The 25,032-nt window shown below is 47.4% G+C and overlaps 4 protein-coding genes across 4 annotated transcripts in view; all 4 read right to left on the bottom strand.

Annotated features, from left to right (window-relative positions):
- The window catches only part of LOC310705796 (olfactory receptor 52P1-like), a gene marked incomplete at its 3' end in the record, with an annotated part of 141,753 nt that extends 141,331 nt beyond the window's left edge, over positions 1-422 (bottom strand). The window contains exon 1 of the mRNA XM_083500617.1: positions 390-422. The remainder of the gene's footprint in view (positions 1-389) is intronic.
- LOC310705066 (uncharacterized protein) overlaps positions 1-25,032 on the bottom strand; it is a 137,372-nt gene that overhangs the window by 13,842 nt on the left and 98,498 nt on the right. The window contains exons 4-7 of the mRNA XM_083499406.1: positions 23,620-23,702; positions 19,033-19,159; positions 18,897-18,950; positions 13,266-15,179 (exon numbers count right to left, since the gene is read on the bottom strand). Coding sequence (XP_083355532.1) covers positions 13,267-15,179; positions 18,897-18,950; positions 19,033-19,159; positions 23,620-23,702 — 2,177 coding nt within the window. The 3' untranslated portion in view covers position 13,266. The remainder of the gene's footprint in view (positions 1-13,265; positions 15,180-18,896; positions 18,951-19,032; positions 19,160-23,619; positions 23,703-25,032) is intronic.
- LOC310705363 (zinc finger and SCAN domain-containing protein 31-like) lies at positions 1,038-3,884 on the bottom strand. Its single transcript, XM_083500055.1, has 3 exons — positions 3,739-3,884; positions 2,056-2,540; positions 1,038-1,853 (listed from the first exon to the last, which is right to left on the bottom strand). Exons 2-3 carry the CDS (start codon positions 2,455-2,457, stop codon positions 1,662-1,664), a joined length of 594 nt encoding a protein of 197 aa, XP_083356181.1. The 5' UTR covers positions 2,458-2,540; positions 3,739-3,884; the 3' UTR covers positions 1,038-1,661.
- On the bottom strand, positions 4,819-5,673 carry LOC310705817 (olfactory receptor 52E4-like; the record flags this gene model as incomplete). The annotated part of the gene is made up of 1 exon (XM_083500640.1): positions 4,819-5,673. The coding sequence occupies one exon, from the start codon at positions 5,671-5,673 to the stop codon at positions 4,819-4,821; it is 855 nt and encodes a 284-aa protein (XP_083356766.1).

Raw genomic sequence — 25,032 nt, 5'->3', positions numbered from 1 at the left:
GAGAGACAAGCAGGGAGGGTGGCTTCTGGCAGAAGGAGAGGGAGCCACCGATGGCTCCTCCTTCTCCTGACTCACCTCTGCCTCTCGACTTTCCTCTCCCACTCGCCTCCTTCCTCTTCTGCCTCTGATTCTGCACTGCATTCTGCCACAGAGTCTCCCAGCTCACTAAGCCCTGTTAGCCCTTTAGCTTCTGACATCTCCTCTTCCCAGACTTCTCCCTCTTCTCCCTCTGACCGCTCATCCTTCCTCCACCTCCACTCCTTGGTCTCTAAGATGTCTTCCCTTCCTGGTTCCCTGGCTGCTTCCTCCCACCATTCCTCTGTGCCCAACCAGTCCATGACATTGCTCCATCCCTCGGCCTCCGACCCCACAAGGCAGCTTCCCCTGACCTGATCTGGTTCCACAGCCGCTGCTTCCCTTCTGCCCCCATGAAAAGGCGGATCAGGAGGTTTTGCTGGCATCATTCTGTCACCTGCAAGGGAGAAAATGTAAACAGGACGCCAGGAGTGCCTACTTCTCTCACAGGGGAAACAGAGCATCTCTAACTACAGATGGGCCTTTGAGAAAGCCTTACCTGCTGAAAGCATTTGGATGTTTGTGCCCATTTCATATGTTAGATGTGCAAAAACCCATCTCCCCTTCTCTGGACCCTTGTTCCCAACTGTCTCCCCGCAAAAGAAGATGAAAAGAATATCAGTGTTTGTATAAAAAATAAAAGGTTCTGTTGGCATAAAAGAGTCCATGAGAAGAGTATCCTTGCAGAGTACTGGTGTAGCTGCTCTGTGAGTCGCCTACTGTGGTCCTCTAGGAGTTCAGACTGTTCCAGTAGCCGATGCTGAGTGCTTTCCTGATCCTCAGATCCTAGCTGCCCCAGCGTCACTGCAGACAGTTACAGCTTGCCACCAACTGCTCCAACGCACAGCCACTGGCTCCATACACCACCAGGACTCACCAGCTCCCTGCTCAGATGCTGTCAGTCGTTCTGCACTCTGCACAAGCTCAGAAACACTGGGCCCATAACCTGTCAGTGTTTGTAAAAAAAAAAAAAAAAGGTTCTGACCTCCCTTTGTTGCCTCAGCCTGGTCCTCGGACCCTTGTTGGCATAAAAGAGTCCACGAGAAGAGTATCCTTGCAGAGTGCTTTCTGCTTTTATTCTTAAAAGCCTTTCTGCAAAAGCGACTGGCCAACTGTACACACTGTTGGTTTCTGCTTCCTCACTAAGCAGTGAATGCATGTCACAAGAAATTGTTTTGCATTCCACACTCCAAGTTACTGTTGGATTCCCACAGGAATGGGAGACCGGATGTGACATACACTGGTTTCCTGTTTTTCACTCTTCTCTCGGTTTCTTTGTTAGAGAGACAGGTTGCTTCTCTGCTCTCACAGAGGCAAGATGCATGTTTGTATTCTCTCAGCATAGAGTGGAAATAAAGTTGAGAATGTGGCACATACTGCTTATCCTTCTGCTGTCTGGACTACTCTGCTTGGGCTCAAGATAAGAAAAGCCTGTATCAGCTTCAGATGGGCTGAAGCTGGTCAAAATCTCTCACACACATCAACACTACCAGGTTCCACCAACCAACCAACCCAAACCAAACTAACATTTCTCACCCTATATATACAACCTGGTTCAGGCCGCTGACTCATGCTGACCCAGCTTTTTAAGCATTAAAGAAACAGCTGCCAATTTTTAGCCGTGACAAAGAACCCTCAGATGAGTTGGAAAACCAACAGAATGACACCAGTGGAGAAAAACCACCTTCCTCCTTACCCAGTGGCCTCTTTCTGGTGTCCAACGGAGGCCTCTCTGCCTCACAGGAATCCAGGTCCATTTCTGCAAAGAGATCCTTTCCCTGAAAAAGAAACAAGGATTCAAAACAGAGAATGGGGAGAAATATTAGTAGAAGAATGACAAAGACAAAAACATTCAGGGTGTTAGATCTCATTCCATGGATGCCTTCCCAGAAAACAGATGGGCCAACAGTAGAGCATTATGGGATGTTCTCCATCCTCTTTGGAGCCCCTTGTGAGTATCCAGAGGAAAGTCTCTCTCACCTGCTTTCTCTCCTCTGCCTGACTCAGGAGGAAACCTTCGGCCAGGGCCACCGCCTGGGAACTGGTCTCTGCTCCACACTCCCTCACCCAGCTCTCCATCTCTGGGGGAAGGACAGCCAGGAACTGCTCCAAGATCACCAGGTCCAGCATCTCAGCTTTCGTGTGCCTTTCTGGCTTCAGCCACTGACGGTCAAGGTGGTGGAGTCGGCTGCAAACCTCTCGGGGTCCTTTGGCCTCCTGGAAGCAAAACTGCCTCACCTGCTGGCTCTGCACGTCTGAGCGGAGGGTGTCCTCTTCACTCAGGATCTTCTGCCCAGAGTTTTCCCAGAATCCCCCACTGCTCCCAGTTTGGATGTCATGGCCTCTTCCTGCTCCAGGGCCAGCTGAGTCTCGCTCATCCATCTGTGCTCTCAGGAAGCCTCTGAGAGATCGGAAGGAACCTTTTGGTCTTCTGCCAAGTTCTACTACAAAGCAAATACATTGTTCTGTTACAGAATTTGTAGGTCAGTAGAAGAAAGAGATTCCCTGAGCAAGCATGGATGAGTCTTGCTGGGAACTAGGGCTGGACTGCACCGCATTCCAGTCCATGAGCTATCTTTTTGGGGGGGAAAGAAGAGTAGGAGGAGAAGAAATATGTCTCTAGCCTTCTAGAAATGCAAAATGTGAAGGCAACTGAACGGATTAATGTGAGGTGAATCAGTCTGGTTTCTGCTGCCTTCCAGTCAATGCATGAAGTCAGAACTGACTGATAAGGGAGTCATTTGTATCTTGTGGAAAATGGATGCTTGGCTCTAGTGGGGGTCCTCACCTGGGGGTCCTCAGGAGTTGCTTCCCCCCACCCCCACCCCCACTCCCCTGCTCCTGTCTCCTTTTCTTGCACTTGGACTCTCTGCCCCTCTCAAGACAGACTCCTGGGGTGGGGTCCCTTTTTCTTTGCCAAAGGGCCAACCCGCTGAGGGCCAAGTGGGTGGGGCCAAAGACATCTCCCTTGAAATTTAGGTGGGTAATTTAGTATTAGTATTCTAATAGATAGCTTAACACAGAGAGAGACATTGATGCCAAGGTCCCTGGAGGCTCAGTGAGTAGCAGCGCCCATTTCCGGCTGCTTTGCCAGCAACAATCCCTTTGGGAGAGAGAGGATGTGGTCCTGGGATGCCCTGCTCTGGGTGCGAGGGGATTGCTGCCGTGGCCTCCGTGGGGAGCTGCCCTGGGAGACGACTGGGAAACTGGTCCACAATGCAGCAGCCAGACTCTGGGCTGGGATCCCTCTCTTCATTCCTGGCCTCTCTCTCCCACCTTTTTTTTTGGGGGGGGGCTAGTCCACCTCCTCGTCTGGTTTTGGAAAACCATTTGCAGATGTTCCCTCTGTTGTGCAATGAGGCTGAGCGACGTCACACAGAGTTAAAGTCCCAGGGACTCCTTTGTTTGAAGAAGGGAGATATTTTCTGAAGGGGGGGCGGAGGGCCATATGAGTTTGGGATCCTCTGATCTGCAGGAAGGAGAGCGTGGCAGACCTGGCCCCTCCCTGGCAGGACCCTCTCCCCCCTGACTTGGGGTGTCCCCCCCCCCCCACATGAGCAGATCAGGCCCCCCAGGCCCCCTCCCCTGCTGCAGCCCTGGGACCCCCACCAGATCGCAGAGAGAGAGGAGACTCACCAGATCCCAGAGAGAGAGGAGACTCACCAGATCCCAGGAGGGGACAGCGATGCAACCCTTGCAGCAGAGACACAAAGCAACACCCCCCTTCCTTGCAGAAAAGGACTGGGGAGGGAGGGGCCTTGGCTCTGGAGGACCTGGCCCCCCCTTGCTTCCTGTCCTCTCTAGGAAGGCAGCTCACTTCCCTTTAACCCTTGCCAAGCCGAGTCCCTCCAGCTCAGCCCTCTCTCGCTTGGCAGATCCTCAGATTCTTCTTATTTTTTATGCATTTAGGGGGCAGCTGCCCCCCCGGCTACTCCAATGCCCAGATATCCTTTTGGAGCGCGAGGCTCTTGGCTGGGCTCTGAGCATCTCCCTCCCTTGGCCAGAAACCAGAGGAAGAGCTTGCAGGGAAAAGGGCTTTGCAGGAGGCAAGGAAGCTCCTCCTAGAATTCAGGAGTGGAGAGATAGGAGGGGATCCCAGGGTCATCTAGTCCAACCCCCAGCAAGGCAGGAATCTCAGCTAAAGCATCCAGGGCAGATGGCCGTCCGATCTCTGCCTAGAAACCTCCAAGGAAGGAGAGTCCACCACCTCCCAAGGGAGACCTTTCTCTGCCCAACTGCTCTTAGATGTTCCTCAAGGCAGCGGGTCCTGAGTTCCAGCCCTGCTGAAAGAATCACACTGGCTGCTGAGGAGGAACCAAGCGAAGTTCAACATAAATAAATCCTATTCTCGTCATAAATGAGTAATACTTTCCTATGCATGCTTTTTATACTAATATACAATATGCTTAATTGCTAATTCAATGGACTGAAAATGGATGGTTGTTGTTATTATTATATTTAGGGAAGCTTTTAATGTTTGATGGACTATTGTATTTTAATCTTTTGTTGGAAGCCGCCAAGAGTGGCTGGGGAAACCCATCCAAATTGACCAGGTGACTGTTCTCCTTTCGAAAGAGGCAGGTGGAATCTCCACGGTTGCTAATAGCATAACATTGAAAGGCTAGTGAAATATGGGGAGCCCTAGAGCATCTGCTTGGCATGCAGAATGTCCCATTGTCAGCCCCTGGCATCTCCTGCAAGGGCTGGACGAAATCCCTGCCTGAAACTCTGGGGAGATGCCAGTCAGTGTAGGCCAGGGGTCCTCATCCAGCACGACAGACTCTGGGGGATGTTGCGTCCGAAGCGGTGGGTGAGGAGGGAGAAGAAGGCAGGAGTGTAGAAGACAAAAATGACTGCAACATGAGAGTCGCAAGTGCCCAAGGATTTGAGCCGGGCCTCTTTGGAGGGGAGCCGGAAAACAGACCGCAAGATCAGCACACAGGACAAAAGAATGAAGACCACATCAAGCATGAGGATGGTAATAGTGAACAAGCCATAAATCATATTGATCCGGATGTCAGCACAGGCCAGCTTGGCGATGCCCATGTGCTCACAGTAGGTGTGGGCAAGGATGACGTGATCGCTGCAGAAGGGCAGGCAGAGAGTCAACAGGGAAATGGGCAGCACAAATAAGAATGTCCTCAGCACAACGGCAGCACACATCCAGGCTACCCTTGCCTTGGTCAAGATAGTGGTGTATCTCAGAGGGTCACAGATGGCCACATACCTGTCAAAGGCCATGGCTAGCAGCACGACAGACTCCATCCCCGTGAAGCTGTGGATGAAGAACATCTGAGCCAGGCAGGCCCCATGGCTGATCTCCCCAAGGCCAAACCAGAAGATGGCCAGCATCTTGGGCAGGGTGGAGGTGGAGAGGCCCAGGTCGATGGCCGGAAGGACGGAGAGGAAGTAGAACATGGGCTGGTGGAGGCTGGCTTCCGTTTTGATGATGAAGAGGATGGTGCAGTTGCCCACGAGAGCAACCAGGTAGCCAAGGCAGAAGGGGATGGAGATCCAGGAGTGAAGCGCCTCCAGCCCCGGGACCCCCAGCAGGATGAAGGTGGGGGAATGAAAGTGGGTGGCATTAGACAGTGGCATTCTCCTCCTGGACCCAGCCAGAGAACAGGTCACTGCGACCCTGCCAAGAAGAAGAAAACAGGCCAGCATTTTCCTCCATGGCTCCTCATGGACACACAGACCTTTGCCTAGCAATCCTGTTTCATGTTAAGAAAACAATTGTGTGTTTGTGTGGAGGGGGTGAGCCTGCTAGCTGGATTTGGCCAGAGTGTAGGTCCCAGTGTCCGAACAAAGAAAATGAAAAAAGCAGCCTGCACACTGCTGTATGAGGACCTTTCCTGTCTGCTCCTCCTCTCCCGCCCATCAATTCATTGGGCCAATTTAGTCTGACAAAGCTGGTGGGGGTGGCGGCTCTCCACTTTCCTCATCCTGTACATGGTTCTATATTCTTCTGTCGTGTGTGTCCCCCCCCCCACATTTCCCACTAATGTCTCCTTCATCAAAACCAGCCTTTCTCTGCGGGGAACCTGATTCCTGTACCACCACATACCCTAATCTTCTCATTCACCTCTTGCAGCTCTACAGTGACCAGAGCTGGACATGCCAATTGCAACAAAGGTTCCTTGGAAGGAGAGGTAACTTGCTGTCCTCCTCCTTCCAAAAATGGTCCCGGCAACTGCCCCTCCCTCCCCATCTCAGCCTCTAAATCTCAGGGTCAAGCCCCATTTGGGCGAAAAAGTCCCTCAATGTGGGGAATTGGACTAGAAGCACCTTGTGGTCCCTTCCAACTTGTCCATTCTATGATTCTATTACTCCCCTCCTTTCCACTCACCTTGAGAGGACCTTTTGTTCTGCAAGCTCACCTACAGATCAACACAGCAAGGTGTGCTCTGCTGAGCCACAGAGTCAAAGGTCTACTGGCAGCTGCATCGTGGATGGAGGAGCATCCCTCAGATCTGACTCCACTTGGCTGACCAGAAAGCAGCATTTATAGTGTTTCTCTGGAGGTGCTAGGGTGGACATCTCGGGGGGTTGTTTCACTGTAGAAAGAGCTGTGTTCCATCCCAATTCCCATGGCATCCAAACTGCCCAGACCTGGAGCATCTCTTCCAAGGTTACAGAGTCAGGGGGACTGTGGAGAGCGGACCCCAATCCCACCTCCAGGCTTAGGATTCTCTATCATTCTACATCTCCAGCAGACTTGGGAAGAGTGGAACAGAAGGTAGTTTGAAAGAGACAACAGCTTCACAGCTAGAGGGAATTCACAGAGAATCCTGTGATGGGCAGAGCAGGAATACCAGATAGGTGGGTTGGCAGGCAGAGAATAAAACAGTGTGATACCTGTATGCATTGATGAATATAAATGGTCAGATTTTTATTTTTTAAAAGAATGGGGAACTGAGGTAGGGCAACTCGTTTTCTTAGGATGGCAATGGCACCCACCAAAGAGGGGCCAGAACTGAGTTCCAGCAAGTTCTGGCTGGAAAAAGACCCTGGTTAGGCCCATTAATAAGTGAGGCCAGCGTAACATACACAGTAATGGGAACTGACCACAAGACTAGTAAAAACCAGTTAAAGGGGAAATTAATGGCTGAGTGTTAAAGAGAAAAACAACTCCAGATAAGGTACAAGGAGGGTTCTGACACAGATACTAGAATCAAATGGGTTGGGTTAGTGTTTTTCATGAACTATGGCTTGATGAGAGATGGTGAAGTGCAGATGAGGCAGAAAGTGGTTGGGTAAAGGATGAACAGCTAAGATTATGCATACTTTGCCTATGCTGTATAGTCTGTGTCCTAATAGAGATGTAATGCATTACTGAATGAAGTCCTACTGATTGGGGATTTAGTATGAGGCTCCGTTCTTGAAATCACAAGGAGAATTCCCCCCCCCCAACCCCATACCTCGAAACTGAATACAGTGGTACCTCTGGTTACGAACTTAATTTGTTCCAGAGGTCCGTTCTTAAGCCTCTTATTCTGAGGCACGCTTTCGCTAATGGGGCCTCCCACTGTGCACAAGCCTCCTGTGCACAATTTCCGTTCACATCCTGGGGCAAAGTTCACAACCAGAAGCAGCGACTTCTGGGTTAGCGGAGTTCGTAACCTGAAGCGTTTGTAACCTGAAGCGTTCATGACCAGAGGTACCACTGTACTGGCCTCCTGGCAGCTCTGCCTTGCCCTCAGGACCCTGCCCAATCAGAATTACAATTCGGAATACAATTTGATCTTTTTAATTTTATTTTTATTGGATTATGATTTGATATGTTAATTGGACGTTTTTTATTGGGAAATTAATATACACTCTAACAAAAAAAAGAGGGGGAATGAAACAACATCAGCCAGCGTGGTGTAGTGGTTAAGAGCGGTGGACTCGTAATCTGGTGAACCGGGTTCGCTTCCCCGCTCGTCCACATGCAGCTGCTGGGTGACCTTGGGCTACTCACACTTCTCTGAAGTCTCTCAGCCTCACTCACCTCACAGAGTGTTTGTTGTGGAGGAGGAAAGGAAAGGAGAATGTTAGCCGCTTTGAAACTCCTTAGGGTAGTGATAAAGCGGAATATCAAATCCAAACTCCTCCTCCTCCTCTTCTTCTTCTTCTTCTTCTTCTTCTTCTTCTTCTTCTTCTTCTTCTTCTTCTTCTTCCATTAGCAGGCAGTCTCCCCACCCCCTTCCCAGTGCATCAATATGGAGATAGTGCTTCCCTTTGGTTTAAGCACTAGATGCTGGGAGTAAACATTTATTCATTCCACTGGTCACCCGTCTTGGTTCCTACTCGAACAGTACATGGACACTTCTACATAACTGTTGTTATTGTGTTTGTGATGTGCGTGGTTCATTCTGTCATGAATGCTTTAGCTGAGTTTCTTGCATTCAGAGGACTGGACTAGATGTCCCTCGGGGTCCCTTTCAACTCTATAATTCTATGATTCATTCAAAACCAATAAAATGTTTGTAAAAGGAAAAAGATGATGGTTAGATCCAGTGCTTTTTTCCTGGGGGTACGCATACCCCTAAACATTTTGTGAATCTTTGTCAGAATCTCCGCTCGGCCAAGCCGATAAGGCCTCATCTTCCTCCGAGCCGAGCCTTTGAAATCGCCTCCGACGTGTATAATGACCTGAGCCTTTGATAAGGCCTCAACCCCTTCTATCCAGCAAGGTTCCCAGCACAGGGAAGAGACGCGAGGTTTGGCTACATTGTAAAGAGTTTTATTTCTAAACTACGCAGAACAGAAAAGACATCCTCTCTTTATGAAAGCAGAGAGCAACTGAACAAAGGAACAAGGGAAACAGGAAACCACTAACGTCACATCCCGTCTCCCTTTTCCCGTGAGACTGCAAAGTCTCTGGAATGTAAACAGAGTCCTGGGACTCCACACAGCTGCACAGTGAGAAACAGAAACTAACATCCTCCCCCTTTCTGTGAACACCACTGGGCAGCGTGTTAGTACATTATCAGTACAAACCCAATTTCTGTACATAGGTACAGTGTTGATCCTTCGGAACAACCTTGGACAATAAATCATCAGGAATTTCATTACCTGGCATGTAGGACACCGTTACGAGTCCTTTCTCAACACATTCTCTAGTATGTTGCAGCTTCAATTGCAAGTGCTTCGTGCTTTGCTTACAACCTTCAGAAGTCATAATCTGAATTGGACATTTGACAGGAATTCTCATGTCTTTACACAACTGTAACAACCATTCATAGGCACCGACTCCATGGGGCCTGAGGGGGCCCGAGCCCCCTCAAAAATTCGTTTGGGGGGGCTCCGCCCCCCCAATAATCTCAGGCGCCCCTCCAGCAGAGTGCCACCGCCGCCCCTCCCCCAGCCCAAAATGCACAGGGTCGGGCTGCATGCCTCCTGCCCTCCCTCCCGAGCAAAAGCTCCACCCAATTTCCTTCGGAGCTGATTAATAGGCGCAGCACGCTCTCCCCTATTCGCTCACGAGGAGGCGGCGCCACTTTATCGGCATATTCATGAGCTTATTTATTATTCATGAGCTTTCGCGGGCTCCCCCAATATTTTTTATAAGTCGGCGCCCCTGCAACCATTCACAATCCACAAGTGAATAAAACAATACATTCAGTTCAGCTTCACAAGAACTTAAACTACTGTTGTTTGCTTCATGCACGATCAATCAAATAGACCCTGGTTGTACATATAGCAAACTCCAGATGTGCTTTTCCCGTCTGCAGTGTCACTTCCAAAACTCGCATCAGCAAATATCTCAAGACCACCAGACTTCTGATTGTTAAATGTCAGTCTGTAATGCATAGTGCCTTTGAAATAGTGTGCTAAGTGTTTCAGAGCTTTCCAATCCTTAACAGTAGGATTGTTGACTTGTCTGCTTAGCAAGTTACAGCTAACTGCAATGTCATGTCTTGAACATCTGGCAATGAAATTTAGTTTGCCTACCACACTTCTGTACAGTGTAGTGCCAGAAGATGCTCCTTCAGTGTCATCTACCTGATAACCTGTTGTCATTGGTGTGTCTACAGGGTTAGCACCCATCAGATTTAGCTTGGTTAACACATCAGCAATTTTAGGTGACTGGTGTACTAGGAATTAAAGCCGCATCACATGACGGACACTTCAAGATGGCGGGGGCTGCTGAGCAGACTGCCAGAGGTTACACCCCGGGGAAAGCTGAAACAGTATCCCAGACCATGCAGGGATGTGTTCCTGAAACCGAAAGCTCCACAAAAGGGAGGCTTTTTGAGGAAGAGTGCACGAGGGGGGTGTTTCCTGTTCAGGGGGTGAAATCTCCAAAGCAGGAGGAGCAAGGGGAGTTGGCTGCCACGTCATCCCAACCATCACTGCAACCAGCAGGCGGCACTGCTGTGTTTGAAGCAGTGGAAAGTTTTTCCTGTGAAATGTTTGGGCAGAGTCCAAACACCAGGATGATCTGCGCAGATGTGGTCACTAGCTGTTCCAGTACAAAGGCTAAGACAAACCTTTGTGGAAGATGGAACTGGTTCACCATATTTACATCAAGAAGGGTCTGATCCACCAGTTGGGTGAAGACTCCTTGGAGGTGCAAAGTATTGTGGAGTCTGGCACACTTCCCTGTGTTCCATTCAGCTTTCTGGACTTGTAGCAGTGTGCACAGCGCAAGCCGCTTAGTGTATAAGCTTGCAGAAGATAAAGAGTCCACATGCTGTTGTTCTAAACTAGCAGCTTTATTTACAGCAGAACAGTAAAAATAAAGAAACCATCCGAGACAGCAGTTATCTTGCTTCCTTGCTTGGCAGCAAAAGCGAAAGTCAGACAGAACAAAGAAACAGCTTCTCCAGAAGTTGGAGACAGCTCCTCCCCAGAAAAGGCAGGACGATGGGTTCCCGAGCTGTTAAGCCTATAAGATCCGATTCCCCATCACACCCCCTCTCGTCCTGCACTGCTGGGGGCTCGTAAGTTTCACCACTTACCCCAAACACAGACCTTTACAGAACTCCCCATGATGCTGAAAGCTCAAAGGTTTCATGACCCCATCTGCCAGGTTCTTCTGGCTTGGACACCAAGCCTAACTGGATACTCTGACACACATTCTGGAAACGGATGTCTAGGTGTTTGGTTCTGGCCTTAAACTGCCCAGACTCTGCCAGCTTCAGACAGGGTTGATTGTCCTCCCACACCGTGACAGGCAAACAACAATCCCTGCAGATTTCTTGAACCAAACAAACATAGAATTCCAATTCCATGCAAAGCTCAGACAGCGCACTGAATTCAGCTTCAGTAAAGGAAAGCGCAATGAGACTTTGCTTCCGGGTGTGATGGCCTGGGATGCAGATTCAGATGCTGAACCTAAGGAATCCCAACCTGCACAGGATTCCCCACCTCCAGAACCAGCTGAGCCGGAGTTGGGGCATGAGCCTGAAGGGTCCTCACCTGTGCTGGATCCTCAGGTGCAGGCACCAGCTGAGTCTGCTCTGGCTTCTGAGGTGATGGAGGACCCATTGCCTGCAGGTGCTCCACTCTCAGCCCCGTCAGAGGAAGCTAGGGTTGCCTCTGGGTCTGGCAACCCTCCAGCCTCTCCTGAACTGCAGAGGCTTAGGGCAGAGAGGCAGAGGGAACTAAGTTCCCGCAGGAAGAGTGCTCGCCTCCTGGCCAGGAGAGGCGAGTCTTTTGAGGATCAGGGCCGCCCTATGCCTCGGGACATATAAAACGCAGCCAGCCCCAGTCCCAAGTTGCGGGGGCAACGTTGGTAGTTGTCAGTCCCTGCCTGAACCCTGCCCTGCACACAGCTTCAACTTTAAGGGACTGCCTTCATATTGCTTCATCGACCATGGACTGGACTTAGACCTTGCCTCTTGATTAACCCCCGGGACCAGCACACCGGGACTTCCATCCAACCAGAGTCCCCAAACCTTACCACCATCCCAGATACGGACTTCCTGTTAGCCAGATTCGCCTAATTGCTATCTGTCCTGCACATCAGCTTGGCGTCACCTTTAGCTGACAGCTGGAGACAGAAATACCATTCCAGGCACTCACACTCGGGTTTGTAGCTTCCCTGCTGAGCAGATTGGTAGCAAAAGCAATGTCCGGTCTGCTCCACTGGGACAGATACAACAGACTACCCAGAGCTGACTGAAAAATCTCAGCATTTTTGAACTCAGCGCATTCTACTTGCTGACTATGTTTCACATAACTTGTCTCCATGGGTGTCCTGACCCCTGCATTCATACATCCTGAACTTCTCAAGCAGTGATGCTGACTTGAATAAAATATTGGTGGGGGGACCAGGTAAGGCCCTCCTTGCACAATCAATCACATGATACATGCACATTATTTGAATGGCAATGCCTATAATGGCAGTGATTTTTTTAAAAAAGTAATATTTTGAGCCCGTAGTTCAATTTCCAGCAGCTCCCCTTGCCCCAGAGAACACTTCTAGCATTCCATCTCCCCTACCTGTGTCCATTTGGTATCATCCTTTCCAGGTTTTTCCCTGCCCCTTATGTTTGTCTTTCATTTGTTCTCCTGTGTGTGTTGCCAGTAGAAGCCACAATTCTGTGGGTACTCTAGGTGGTGCAGAAAACACCTAGAAGCTCCTTAGAGGTTCAAGTGCCGATAAACTTCAGTTTTGTGACATGGGTCTCCAGCTGTTTTTGGACTACAACTCCCATCATCCCTAGCTAGCAGAACTAATGGGAAGGGATAACGGAAACTGTAGTCCAGGAGCTGCTGGGAACCAAAGTTTGGGAAACCCTGCTTCAGAGCAACTTTTGCGTTTGGCCTGCAAATATGGGACCTGTCCACTTTTGTATTTTCTTGTATTTTGATTTTCTTGTGACCTTTGTACATTATTTATTTATTTATTTATTTATTTATAGAGGGAAAATTCAAAGAGAAATTGTATGGCAAGTTGTGGAAGAATAAAAGGTGTTTGGGGGGGAAACCCTGGGGCGTGGCCCCCTCAAATATTTTATTGGGGGACAAAGACCCCATGGGCTTTAAGAGTTGGTGCCTAGTCCCTACACCCACAGGTCTCAGGAATGTTACAACATAAAAACACAAGATAAAAACACAAAGCCGATGTTAATCAGCCAAAGGTGGAGATTTGTCTGGTTCCTAAAGATGTTTAATAGTTTTTCTGACCTTTGTATAGATTCTTTGATGGAAAGTAAGATTGGAGCTCCTCCAGAAGCTCTTTCCACATTCCACACACTAATATGTTTTCTCCACAGTATGAATTCTTTGATGCGAAGTGAGATTGGAGCTTTCAGTGAAGCTCTTTCCACATTCCACACACTGATAGGGTTTCTCCCCTAAATGAATTCTCTGATGCTTAGTGAGATCCGAGCTCGTACTGAAGCTCTTTCCACATTCCACACACTGATAGGGTTTCTCCCCTGTATGAATTCTCTGATGGAAAGTGAGACTGTACCTGTGACTGAAGCTCTTTCCACATTCCACACACTGATAGGGTTTCTCCCCAGTATGAATTCTTTGATGCGAAGTGAGAGTGGAGCTTTCAGTGAAGCTCTTTCCACATTCCACACACTGATAGGGTTTCTCCCCTAAATGAATTCTCTGATGCTTAGTGAGATCCGAGCTCGTACTGAAGCTCTTTCCACATTCCACACACTGATAGGGTTTCTCCCCAGTATGAATTCTGTGATGGGAAGTGAGACTGTACCTGTGACTGAAGCTCTTTCCACATTCCACACACTGATAGGGTTTCTCCCCTGTATGAATTCTTTGATGGGAAGTGAGATCAGAGCTCTGACTGAAGCTCTTTCCACATTCCACACACTGATAGGGTTTCTGCCCTGTATGAATTCTTTGATGGGAAGTGAGATTGTGGCTGTGACGGAAGCTCTTTCCACATTCCACACACTGATAGGGTTTCTCCCCAGTATGAATTCTTTGATGGGAAGTGAGAGAGGAGCTTTCAGTGAAGCTCTTTCCACATTCCACACACTGATAGGGTTTCTCCCCAGTATGAATTCTTTGATGGGAAGTGAGAGAGGACCTCTTCCTGAAGCTCTTTCCACATTCCACACACTGATAGGGTTTCTCCCCTGTATGAATTCTTTGATGCAAAGTGAGATTGGAGCTCTGACTGAAGCTCTTTCCACATTCCACACACTGATAGGGTTTCTCCCCTGTATGAATTCTCTGATGGGAAGTGAGATTGGAGCTCTGACTGAAGCTCTTTCCACATTCCACACACTGATAGGGTTTCTCCCCTGTATGAATTCTTTGATGGGAAGTGAGATCAGAGCTCTGACTGAAGCTCTTTCCACATTCCACACACTGATAGGGTTTCTGCCCTGTATGAATTCTTTGATGGGAAGTGAGAGAGGAGCTTTCAGTGAAGCTCTTTCCACATTCCACACACTGATAGGGTTTCTCCCCTGTATGAATTCTTTGATGGGAAGTGAGAGAGGAGCTTGTACTGAAGCTATTTCCACATTCCACACACTGATAGGGTTTCTCCCCAGTATGAATTCTTTGATGGGAAGTGAGAGAGGAGCTGTGACTGAAGCTCTTTCCACATTCCACACACTGATAGGGTTTCTCCCCAGTATGAATTCTTTGATGCGAAGTGAGTTTGGAGCTATAAGTGAAGCTCTTTCCACATTCCACACACTGATAGGGTTTCTCCCCAGTAGGAATTCTTTGATGGGAAGTGAGTTTAGAGCTCTTACTGAAGCTCTTTCCACATTCCGCAAACTGATAGGGTTTCTCCCCTGTATGAATTCTCTGATGGGAAGTGAGATCGGTGCTCCTACTGAAGCTCTTTCCACCTTCCACGCATTGATAGGGTTTCTCCCCTGTATGAATTCTCTGATGCCTAGTGAGAGAGGAGCCCTGACTGAAGCTCTTTCCACATTCCATGCACTGATAGGGTTTCTCCCCTGTATGAATTCTCTGATGCTTAGTGAGATCCGAGCTCGAACTGAAGCTCTTTCCACTTTCCACACACTGATAGAGTTTCTTTCCAAGGATATTTTGTTGATGGGAAGTGGAATGGGAGCGCTGACTGCAGCTTTCTCCACACTCCAAATTTTCACGTGGCTTTTCCTCTCTGGGGATTTTATCGTGGTCACCTTTGTTCTTGATTTCATCATAATCTGCAATGGAGACAAAAAGGGATTAGAGCCTCAAGAACAAATGGAGAAGAAATTAAGGGAGTTCAGTGTGTGTTTCTTACCTTTGTTGTTTGTCAATAACCAACATATTTATTATCAGATTTTGTTGAGTTGTTGACTGCTGCTTTGTTTGCTATAGAGTAGTGGCCAAAATTGTGGAAGACTTTTGCAGAAAAGTGTATTTCAGAGGTTTGATGGCTCATAACACTGCTTCTTTTGGAGTAATATCATACAATTATGTATCAACGGAAATTGTTCATTTACCCATATTCTATCTAATGTTATAGCCAAATAACCAGAAAAAGGAAGCATAACTTGCTTAGGTTGACTGTGTGTCTTTTTGTGGTTGGTTTTTTTGTGTTCTTGTAAAACATAATAAAATTATAGAAATGGCACAAAGAGTTGACTGGGCATCCAGAAAGCAATGTAAAATTGTACTGTTTAATGAACAATGCTACAGTTATGAAGAAACTGATGAAAGATAAGGAAAAACTTAACCAGACTGGCCATTATATATTTTTGAAGAGGTATCAGGAGACTTAGTCACTATAAAATCAGACCGGTAAAGGCAGGGAAAGGTGCACAAAGGCAAATAACGATGGACGAGTGGAGAGACTGTCCCTACATGACAGAAGAAAATCTTCTGGGTGTATACAAGATGACATGGCGCAATTTAATGTGAAGTTAAGTGCAAGGACTGGTCAAAATGTTATAATTCTAAGGAATAAGCCATTGTCATCTCACAAGCAAAGGTTGAAAAGATTAAACCCATGTTAACTGGACAGCTGAACAATGGAACAGTGTTATTTGGAGCGATGAGACCCAAATCTCATTGCTTGGTAGTGATGGCATAACATACACGAGGAGAAGAATCAGATAAGATTTACATCCACTTGCATTACACCGACCACGAAACACTCAGATATTGTGTTGATCTGGGGTTGTATGGCAGCAAAAGGTGTGGGCAAAATTTACATCATTAATGGGGATGTAAATGCCCTAAAATGCATAAATGAAAGACTTGCGCGCAAACTGAAGCGTTCCTCAGGTGATCTTTTCCCAGATGCTGAAGCACATTGTCAGGGAACTGCCCTCGGTTCAGGAGGGAGAGAGGAAAAGCCGAATGGATTACAGAGAGCCTCCAGGGATAGTGGGAAGTAGCTCCTCTTCAACGGAGGAGAATAAAGACGCCTCCAGTGGAGCGGCGCTGCAGGAGTCGGAAGAGGCAAGACAGTGCCAGGACAACTTGCCTGGGCAAAGTGGGGAGGAGAGGGGTCCTCTGTTACCCACACCCTCCTTGCGCAGAAAGCATCCGCGCAGAGAGGGGAGGCGCAGACTGGGAGTCAAGAAGCTGCTTTGCTGGGGAAAGTTTAGGAACCGCCCACTCACGGATTCTGCCAACGACTGAGCCAGCCACGGGAGAGTGGCGCTCCGGATGGATAAGGTTTATTTTGGCAGCAAAAGCAAGGCTTCACAGCTAAGCAGGGAGATATTTGCCTGCTTGCTCTCGAGCAACCCCTTGGAAACATTACACACACACACACACACATATATATATATATTCTATTTTATACTTCAACAGGATTCCGCTCCATGTCATGTTGCTGCTGTGTGCAAAAGGTTTCCACAATTTTGGCTACATAAATAGATCAGACTATTATTTATGTTTCATGTTTATATATGTGTTGGAATCCGCCCAGAGTGGCTTGGGCAACCCAGCCAAATGGGCAGGGTATAAATAAAAAATATTATTATTTGGATTTGTAACTGGCTTGGATTTGTAACTGGCTGACTGACCGAACCCAAAGAGTGCTCATCAATGGTTCCTCTTCATCCTGGAGAAGAGTGACTAATGGGGTGCCACAGGGTTCTGTCTTGGGCCCGGTCTTATTCAACATCTTTATCAACGACTTGGATGATGGACTCAAGGGCATCCTGATCAAATTTGCAGATGACACCAAACTGGGAGGGGTGGCTAACACCCCAGAGGACAGGATCACACTTCAAAACGACCTTGACAGATTAGAGAACTGGGCCAAAACAAACAAGATGAATTTTAAAAGGGAGAAATGTAAAGAATTGCACTTGGGCAAAAAAAAATGAGAGGCACAAATACAAGATGGGTGACACTTGGCTTGAGAGCAGTACATGTGAAAAGGATCTAGGAGTCTTGGTTGACCACAAACTTGACATGAGCCAACAGTGTGACGCGGCAGCTAAAAAAGCCAATGCAATTCTGGGCTGCATCAATAGGAGTATAGCATCTAGATCAAGGGAAGTAATAATGCCACTGTATTCTGCTCTGGTCAGACCTCACCTGGAGTACTGTGTCCAGTTCTGGGCACCACAATTCAAGAAGAACACTGACAAACTGGAACGTGTCCAGAGGAGGGCAACCAAAATGGTCAAAGGCCTGGAAACGATGCCTTATGAGGAACGGCTAAGGGAGCTGGGTATGTTTAGCCTGGAGAAGAGGAGGTTAAGGGGTGATATGATAGCCATGTTCAAATATATAAAAGGATGTCACACAGAGGAGGGAGAAAGGTTGTTTTCTGCTGCTCCAGAGAAGTGGACACGGAGCAATGGATCCAAACTACAAGAAAAAAGATTCCACCTAAACATTAGGAAGAACTTCCTGACAGTAAGAGCTGTTCGACAGTGGAATTTGCTGCCAAGGAGTTTGGTGGAGTCTCCTTCTTTGGAGGCCTTTAAGCAGAGGCTTGACAACCATATGTCAGGAGTGCTCTGATGGTGTTTCCTGCTTGGCAGGGGGTTGGACTCGATGGCCCTTGTGGTCTCTTCCAACTCTATGATTCTATGATTCTATGATTCTACTACAGTGTTACATTGATTTAAGAACAGTCCTGTTCTGGAAAAGATTAAGTTTGTAAACCATCTTCATCATCATCATCATCATCATCATCATCACTGCTACTACTACCTGAGATTCAATAAGTCTAGCTCTTCTCTGGGATGAATTTTGTTTGGCCCAACCATGGCATCCCCTCCATCTCCATTGTCAGTCATTTCTTTCATAGAATCATAGAGTTGGAAGAGACCACAAGGGCCATCGAGTCCAACCCCCTGCCAAGCAGGAAACACCATCAGAGCACTCCTGACATATGGTTGTCAAGCCTCTGCTTAAAGACCTCCAAAGTAGGAGACTCCACCACACTCCTTGGCAGCAAATTCCACTGTCAAACAGCTCTTACTGTCAGGAAGTTCTTCCTAATGTTTTTGATCAACCCAAGACTGACAGGAGCAAATACAAAACCAGAAAACCTGAAGCTCCACATTTCCTGGACTTGTAGCAGAGCGGCACAGTGAGTGCTGCTTGTGTGTGAGAGCTTGCAGAACTCAGAGTCCAATACACTGCTGTTCCTCTAAATTAGAAAGCTTTTTTGTATGTTCAGCAAGATAAACCATCGGAAGATGCACACGTTGCGTCTTCCATGTCTCAGCAGAAAACGAAAGTCAGAAAGAACGAAGAAACAGCTTTCCTGGATGTTGAGAAAGCTCCTCCCCAGATGCAGGACACTCTGAGCTATTAACCCTGTAAGCTCTAAACCTCACAACTTATCTTTCCTAACAATTCTGAAGCTGACATTGAAGATGGCCTGGGCAGTTCAGACCAGCCTGATCGTGGTAGAAAAAGGAATAATTTGAGGAAGATTGTTCAAAGAAAAAACTGTAACTTACTGTTTATTGTGGGGGTGTTAGGTTCCCAGGTGTTGCAGGGGGCGCTGTTGAGCTCTGTGAAAATATATGAGGTTGGTTCCATAGAGGTATGTTTTGAATTTCCAGGCTGATATGATGATCCCACAGGGAGCCTTACCAAGAGAGGCCACGATCCCACGAGTCTCCTCCATGACGTCCTTATGCAGAGCTATCTGGTCAGGATCCAGGAACGCCCACTCCTCGTCCGTGAAACGAATGGTGACATCTTCAAAGCAGACTGGACCCTAAAAGAAAAAGGGAAATGTTCTCCTCTGAGACAGCAGAAATATGATCTGCTACACAATGCTCTGTTGTTTCCTTCCTGTAAATAATAATAATAATAATAATAATAATAATAATAATAATAATAATAATAATAATAATAATATATTTATACCCCGCCCATCTGGCTGGGTTGCGGTGTTGTTTCAATAGGATTGCTAGCTGCACATTTTATTTATGGATGCTTATTTTATTCTGCCTTTTAATTATGGGTATCCGTCTTTGTGCAAATAGGTGGTACTCCACCTTGTGGTTTTCAAGTCACTCTGCCTACGCAAGCATTCCAGTTTCCCCGATGGAAGGATCCACTTTCTCCTCTCCTCGTGAGTTGTTCTGGGGAGGTTCCCTCCCAATGCCCTAGGGCCAAATTCAAGGGGTTCATGGGGGCATGGAGAGGGGGAGGGGAGGAATGGGGGGCAGGCTCCATTTTCCAGCGGATGGCGCTGGTTAGGTGAATCCAGGCCACTATTTGTTCTCATTTGTCCACTGCTTAGAAACCAATTTTTGCATTCAGTGATCAGTCTAGAAATAATATAAGCCTATTTTGGATGGCCCCCTTCATGGATCACTGCCTTGCCATGGCGAAGGGGCTTGAATAACTCAGAAAAGCTATGAGCTATGTGGTGCAGGGCCACCCAAGATGGACAGGTCATAGTGGAGAGTTTTGACCAAACATGATCCACCTGGAGCAGGAACCAGCAAGCCACTCCAGTATCCCTGCCAAGAAAACTCCATGGACAAAGACAACAGGCATATAAAAGTTATGACGCTGGAAGATGAGCCCCTCAGGTCGAAAGGCATCCAACATGCTACTGAGGAAGAGCGGAGGACAAGTACAAGCAGATCCAGAGCTGATGAAGCGGCTGGGTTAAAGCCGAAAGGACGCTCAGTTGCGGATATGCCTGGAAGCGAAAGGAAAGTCCAATGCTGTAAAGAAAAATATTGCATAGGAACCTGGAATGTAAGAACCATGAACCTGGGTAAGTTGGATGTGGTCAAAAATGAGATGGCGAGAATAAATATTGACATCCTGGGCATCAGTAAGCTAAAATGGACGGGAATGGGCGAATTCAGTTCGGATGACCATCACATCTACTACTGTGGGCAAGAATCCTGTAAAAGAAATGGAGTGGCCCTCATAGTCAACAAAAGAGTGGCAAAAGCTGTACTAGGATGCAATCTCAAAAATGATAGAATGATCTCGATACGAATACAAGGCAGACCTTTTAACATCACAGTAATCCAAGTTTATGCACCAACTACTGGTGCTGAAGAAACTGAAAATGACCAATTCTATGAAGACTTACAACACCTTATAGAAATGACACCAAAGAAGGATGTTCTTCTCATTATAGGGGATTGGAATGCTAAAGTAGGGAGTCAAGAGATAAAAGGAACAACTGGCAAGTTTGGCCTTGGAGTTCAAAACGAAGCAGGGCAAAGGCTAATAGAGTTCTGCCAAGAGAACAAGCTGGTCATCACAAACACTCTTTTCCAACAACACAAGAGACGACTCTACACATGGACATCACCAGATGGGCAGCATCAAAATCAGATTGATTATATTCTCTGCAGCCAAAGATGGAGAAGCTCTATACAGTCAGCAAAAACAAGACCTGGAGCTGACTGTGGCTCAGATCATCAGCTTCTTATAGCAAAATTCAAGCTTAAACTGAAGAAAGTAGGAAAAACCACTGGGCCGGTAAGATACAATCTAAGTCAAATCCCTTATGAATACACAGTGGAAGTGAGGAACAGGTTTAAGGATTTAGATTTGGTGGACAGAGTGCCTGAGGAACTATGGATGGAGGCTCGTAACATTATACAGGAGGCAGCAACTAAAATCATCCCAATGAAAAGGAAATGCAAGAAAGCAAAGTGGCTGTCCAACGAGGCCTTACAAATAGTGGGGGAGAGAAGGCAAGCAAAATGCGAGGGAGATAGTGAAAGATATAGGAAATTGAATGCAGATTTCCAAAGAATAGCAAGGAGAGACAAGAAGGCCTTCTTAAACGAGCAATGCAAAGAAATAGAGGGAAACAATAGAATGGGAAAAACCAGAGATCTGTTCAAGAAAATTGGAGATATGAAAGGAACATTTCGTACAAAGATTACCATAATAAAAGACAAAAGTGGAAAGCACCTAACAGAAGCAGAAGACATCAAGAAGAGGTGGCAAGAATACACAGATACACAGAGGAACTATACCAGAAAGAAATGGATGTCTCGTACACCCCAGGTAGTGTGGTTGCTGACCTTGAGCCAGACATCCTGGAGAGTGAAGTCAAATGGGCCTTAGAAAGCACTGCTAATAACAAGGCCTGTGGAAGTGATGATATTCCAACTGAACTATTTAAAATTTTAAAAGATGATGCTGTTAAGGTGCTACGCTCAATATGCCAGCAAATTTGGAAAACTCAGCAGTGGCCAGAGGATTGGAGAAGAACAGTCTACATCGCAATCCCAAAGAAGGGCAGTGCCAAAGAATGCTCCAACTACCGCACAATTGCACTCATTTCACACACTAGCAAGGTTATGCTTAAAATTCTACAAGGCAGGCTTAATCAGTATGTGGACCGAGAACTCCCAGAAGTGCAAGCTGGATTTAGAAGAGGCAGAGGAACTAGGGACCAAATTGCAAACATGCGCTGGATTATGGAGAAAGCTAGAGAGTTCCAGAAAGACATCTGCTTCTGCTTCATTGACTATGCAAAAGCCTTTCACTGTGTCGACCACAGCAAACTATGGCAAGTTCTTAAAGAAATGGGAATGCCTGATCACCTCATCTGTCTCCTGAGAAATCTCTATGTAGGACAAGAAGCTACAGTTAGAACTGGATATGGGACAACTGATTGGTTCAAAATTGGGAAAGGAGTACGACAAGGCTGTATATTGTCCCCCTGCTTATTTATCTTATATGCAGAATTCATCATGCGAAAGGCTGGGCTGGATGAATCCCAAGCCGGAATTAAGATCGCCGGAAGAAATATCAACAACCTCAGATATGCAGATGATACAACCTTGATGGCAGAAAGTGAGGAGGAATTAAAGAACCTTTTAATGAGGGTGAAAGAGGAGAGCGCAAAATATAGTCTGAAGCTCAACACCAGAAAAACGAAGATCATGGCCACTCCATGATCCATGATCACTGCAGATGGTGACAGCAGTCACGAAATTAAAAGACGCCTGCTCCTTGGGAGAAAGGCGATGGCAAACCTAGACAGCATCTTAAAAAGCAGACACATCCCCTTACCAACAAAGGTCCGTATAGTTAAAGCCATGGTCTCCCCAGCAGTGATGTATGGATGTGAGAGCTGGACCTTAAAGAAGGCTGATCACCGAAGAATTGATGCTTTTGAGTTATGGTGCTGGAGAAGACTCTTGAGAGTCCCATGGACTGCAAGAAGATCAAACGCATCCATTCTTAAGGAAATCAGCCCAGAGTGTTCACTGGAAGGACAGATCATGAAGTTGAGGCTCCAATCCTTTGGCCACCTCATGAGAGGAGAAGACTCCCTGGAAAAGACCCTGATGTTGGGAAAGATGGAGGGTACAAGGAGAAGGGGACGACAGAGAATGAGATGGTTGGACAGTGTTCTCGAAGCTACAAACATGAGTCTGACCAAACTGTGGGAGGCAGTGGAAGACAGGAGTGCCTGGCGTGCTCTGGTCCATGGGGTCACGAAGAGTCGGACACGACTAAACAACAACAACAATTTTGGATGGCCATCTGTCTTGGATGACCTAGCAACGCAGGGGGTGGGACTTGATGACCCTTGGGGTCCCTTTCAACTCTAGGATTCCATGAAAACTGCAACTACAGATGAATCCTACTGGCAAAATTCAGAAGGCTGGTGTCAGAGTTCTATGGGTAGGAAATCCCACAGTACACAGCTGGAGTTCACACTTTCTTGGCAAGAACACGATATTCACAGACTTGGCTGAGTTTCGGGCCTCATGAGAACAGCAGCTCATTCCCAGAGGGTCTGTAAGTTTGCATAATCTAGCAGAGATTCCTGCAACGCAGGGGGTTTCCTGGCTCTGAGAGACAAGCAGGGAGGGTGGCTTCTGGCAGAAGGAGAGGGAGCCACCGATGGCTCCTCCTTCTGCTGACTCACCTCTGCCTCTCGACTTTCCTCTCCCACTCGCCTCCTTCCTCTTCTGCCTCTGATTCTGCACTGCATTCTGCCACAGAGTCTCCCAGCTCACTAAGCCCTGTTTCCCCTTCAGCTTCTGACATCTCCTCTTCCCAGGCTTCTCCCTCTGATCACTCATCCTTCCTCCACCTCCACTCCTTGGTCTCTAAGATGTCTTCCCTTCCTGGTTCCCCGGCTGCTTCTTCCCACTATTCCTCTGTGCCCAACCAGTCCATGACATTGCTCCATCCCTCGGCCTCTGTCCCCACAAGGCAGCTTCCCCTGACCTGATCTGGTTCCACAGCCGCTGCTTCCCTTCTGCCCCCATGAAAAGGCGGATCAGGAGGTCTTGCCGGCATCATTCTGTCACCTGCAAGAGAGAAAATGTAAACAGGACGCCAGGAGTGCCTGATGCTCTCACAGGTGAAACAGGGCATCTCTAACTGCAGATGGGCCTTTCAGAAAGCCTTACTTGCTGAGAGCATTTGGAGGTTTGTGCCCATTTCATATGTTAGATGTGCAAAAACCCATCTCCCCTCCTCTGGACCCTTGTTCCCAACTTTCTCCCCGCAAAACAATATGAAAAGAATATCAGTGTTTGTATAAAAAAAAAAGGTTCTGTTGGCATAAAAGAGTCCCCGAGAAGAGTATCCTTGCAGAGTACTGGTGTAGCTGCTCTGTGAGTCGCCTACTGTGGTCCTCTAGGAGTTCAGACTCTTCCAGTAGCCGATGCTGAGTGCTTTCCTGATCCTCAGATCCTAGCTGCCCCAGCGTCACTGCAGACAGTTACAGCTTGCCACCAACTGCTCCAACGCACAGCCACTGGCTCCATACACCACCAGGACTCACCAGCTCCCTGCTCAGATGCTGTCAGTCGTTTTGCACTCTGCACAAGCTCAGAAACACTGGGCCCATAACCTGTCAATGTTTGTAAAAAAAATAAAATGTTCTGACCTCCCTTTGTTGCCTCAGCCTGGTCCTCGGACACTTGTTGGCATAAAAGAGTCCACAAGAAGATTATCCTTGCAGAGTGCTTTCTGCTTTTATTCTTAAAAGCCTTTCTGCAAAAGCGAATGACCAACTGTACACACTGTTGGTTTCTGCTTCCTCACTAAGCAGTGAATGCATGTCACAAGAAATTGTTTTGCATTCCACACTCCAAGTTACTGTTGGATTCCAACAGGAATGGGAAACTGGATGTGACGTACACTGGTTTGCTGTTTTTCACTGTTCTCTCGGTTTCTTTGTTAGAGAGACAGGTTGCTTCTCTGCTCTCATAGAGGCAAGATGCATGTTTGTATTCTCTCAGCATAGAGTGGAAATAAAGTTGAGAATGTGGCACATACTGGTTATCCTTCTGCTGTGTGGACTACTCTGCTTGGGCTCAATATAAGACGAGCCTGTATCAGCTTCAGATGGGTCGAAGCTGGTCAAAATCTCACACACACACCAACACTACCAGCTTTCACCAACCAACCAACCCAACCAAACTAACATTTCTCACTCTATATATACAACCTGGTGCAGGCCGCTGACTCATGCTGACCCAGCTTTTTAAGCATTAAAGAAACAGCTGCCAATTTTTAGCCGTGACAAAGAACCCTCAGATGAGTTGGAAAACCAACAGAATGACACCAGTGGAGAAAAACCACCTTCCTCCTTACCCAGTGGCCGCTCTCTGGTGTCCAATGGAGGCCTCT

This window comes from Podarcis liolepis (genome assembly GCF_965112155.1).
Source record: "Podarcis liolepis genome assembly, chromosome: 4".
In the NCBI taxonomy this organism is placed as follows: Eukaryota; Metazoa; Chordata; class Lepidosauria; order Squamata; family Lacertidae; genus Podarcis; species Podarcis liolepis.
Note: the sequence above shows the minus strand (reverse complement) of the source record. Positions and strands in the feature narration are given on the sequence as shown.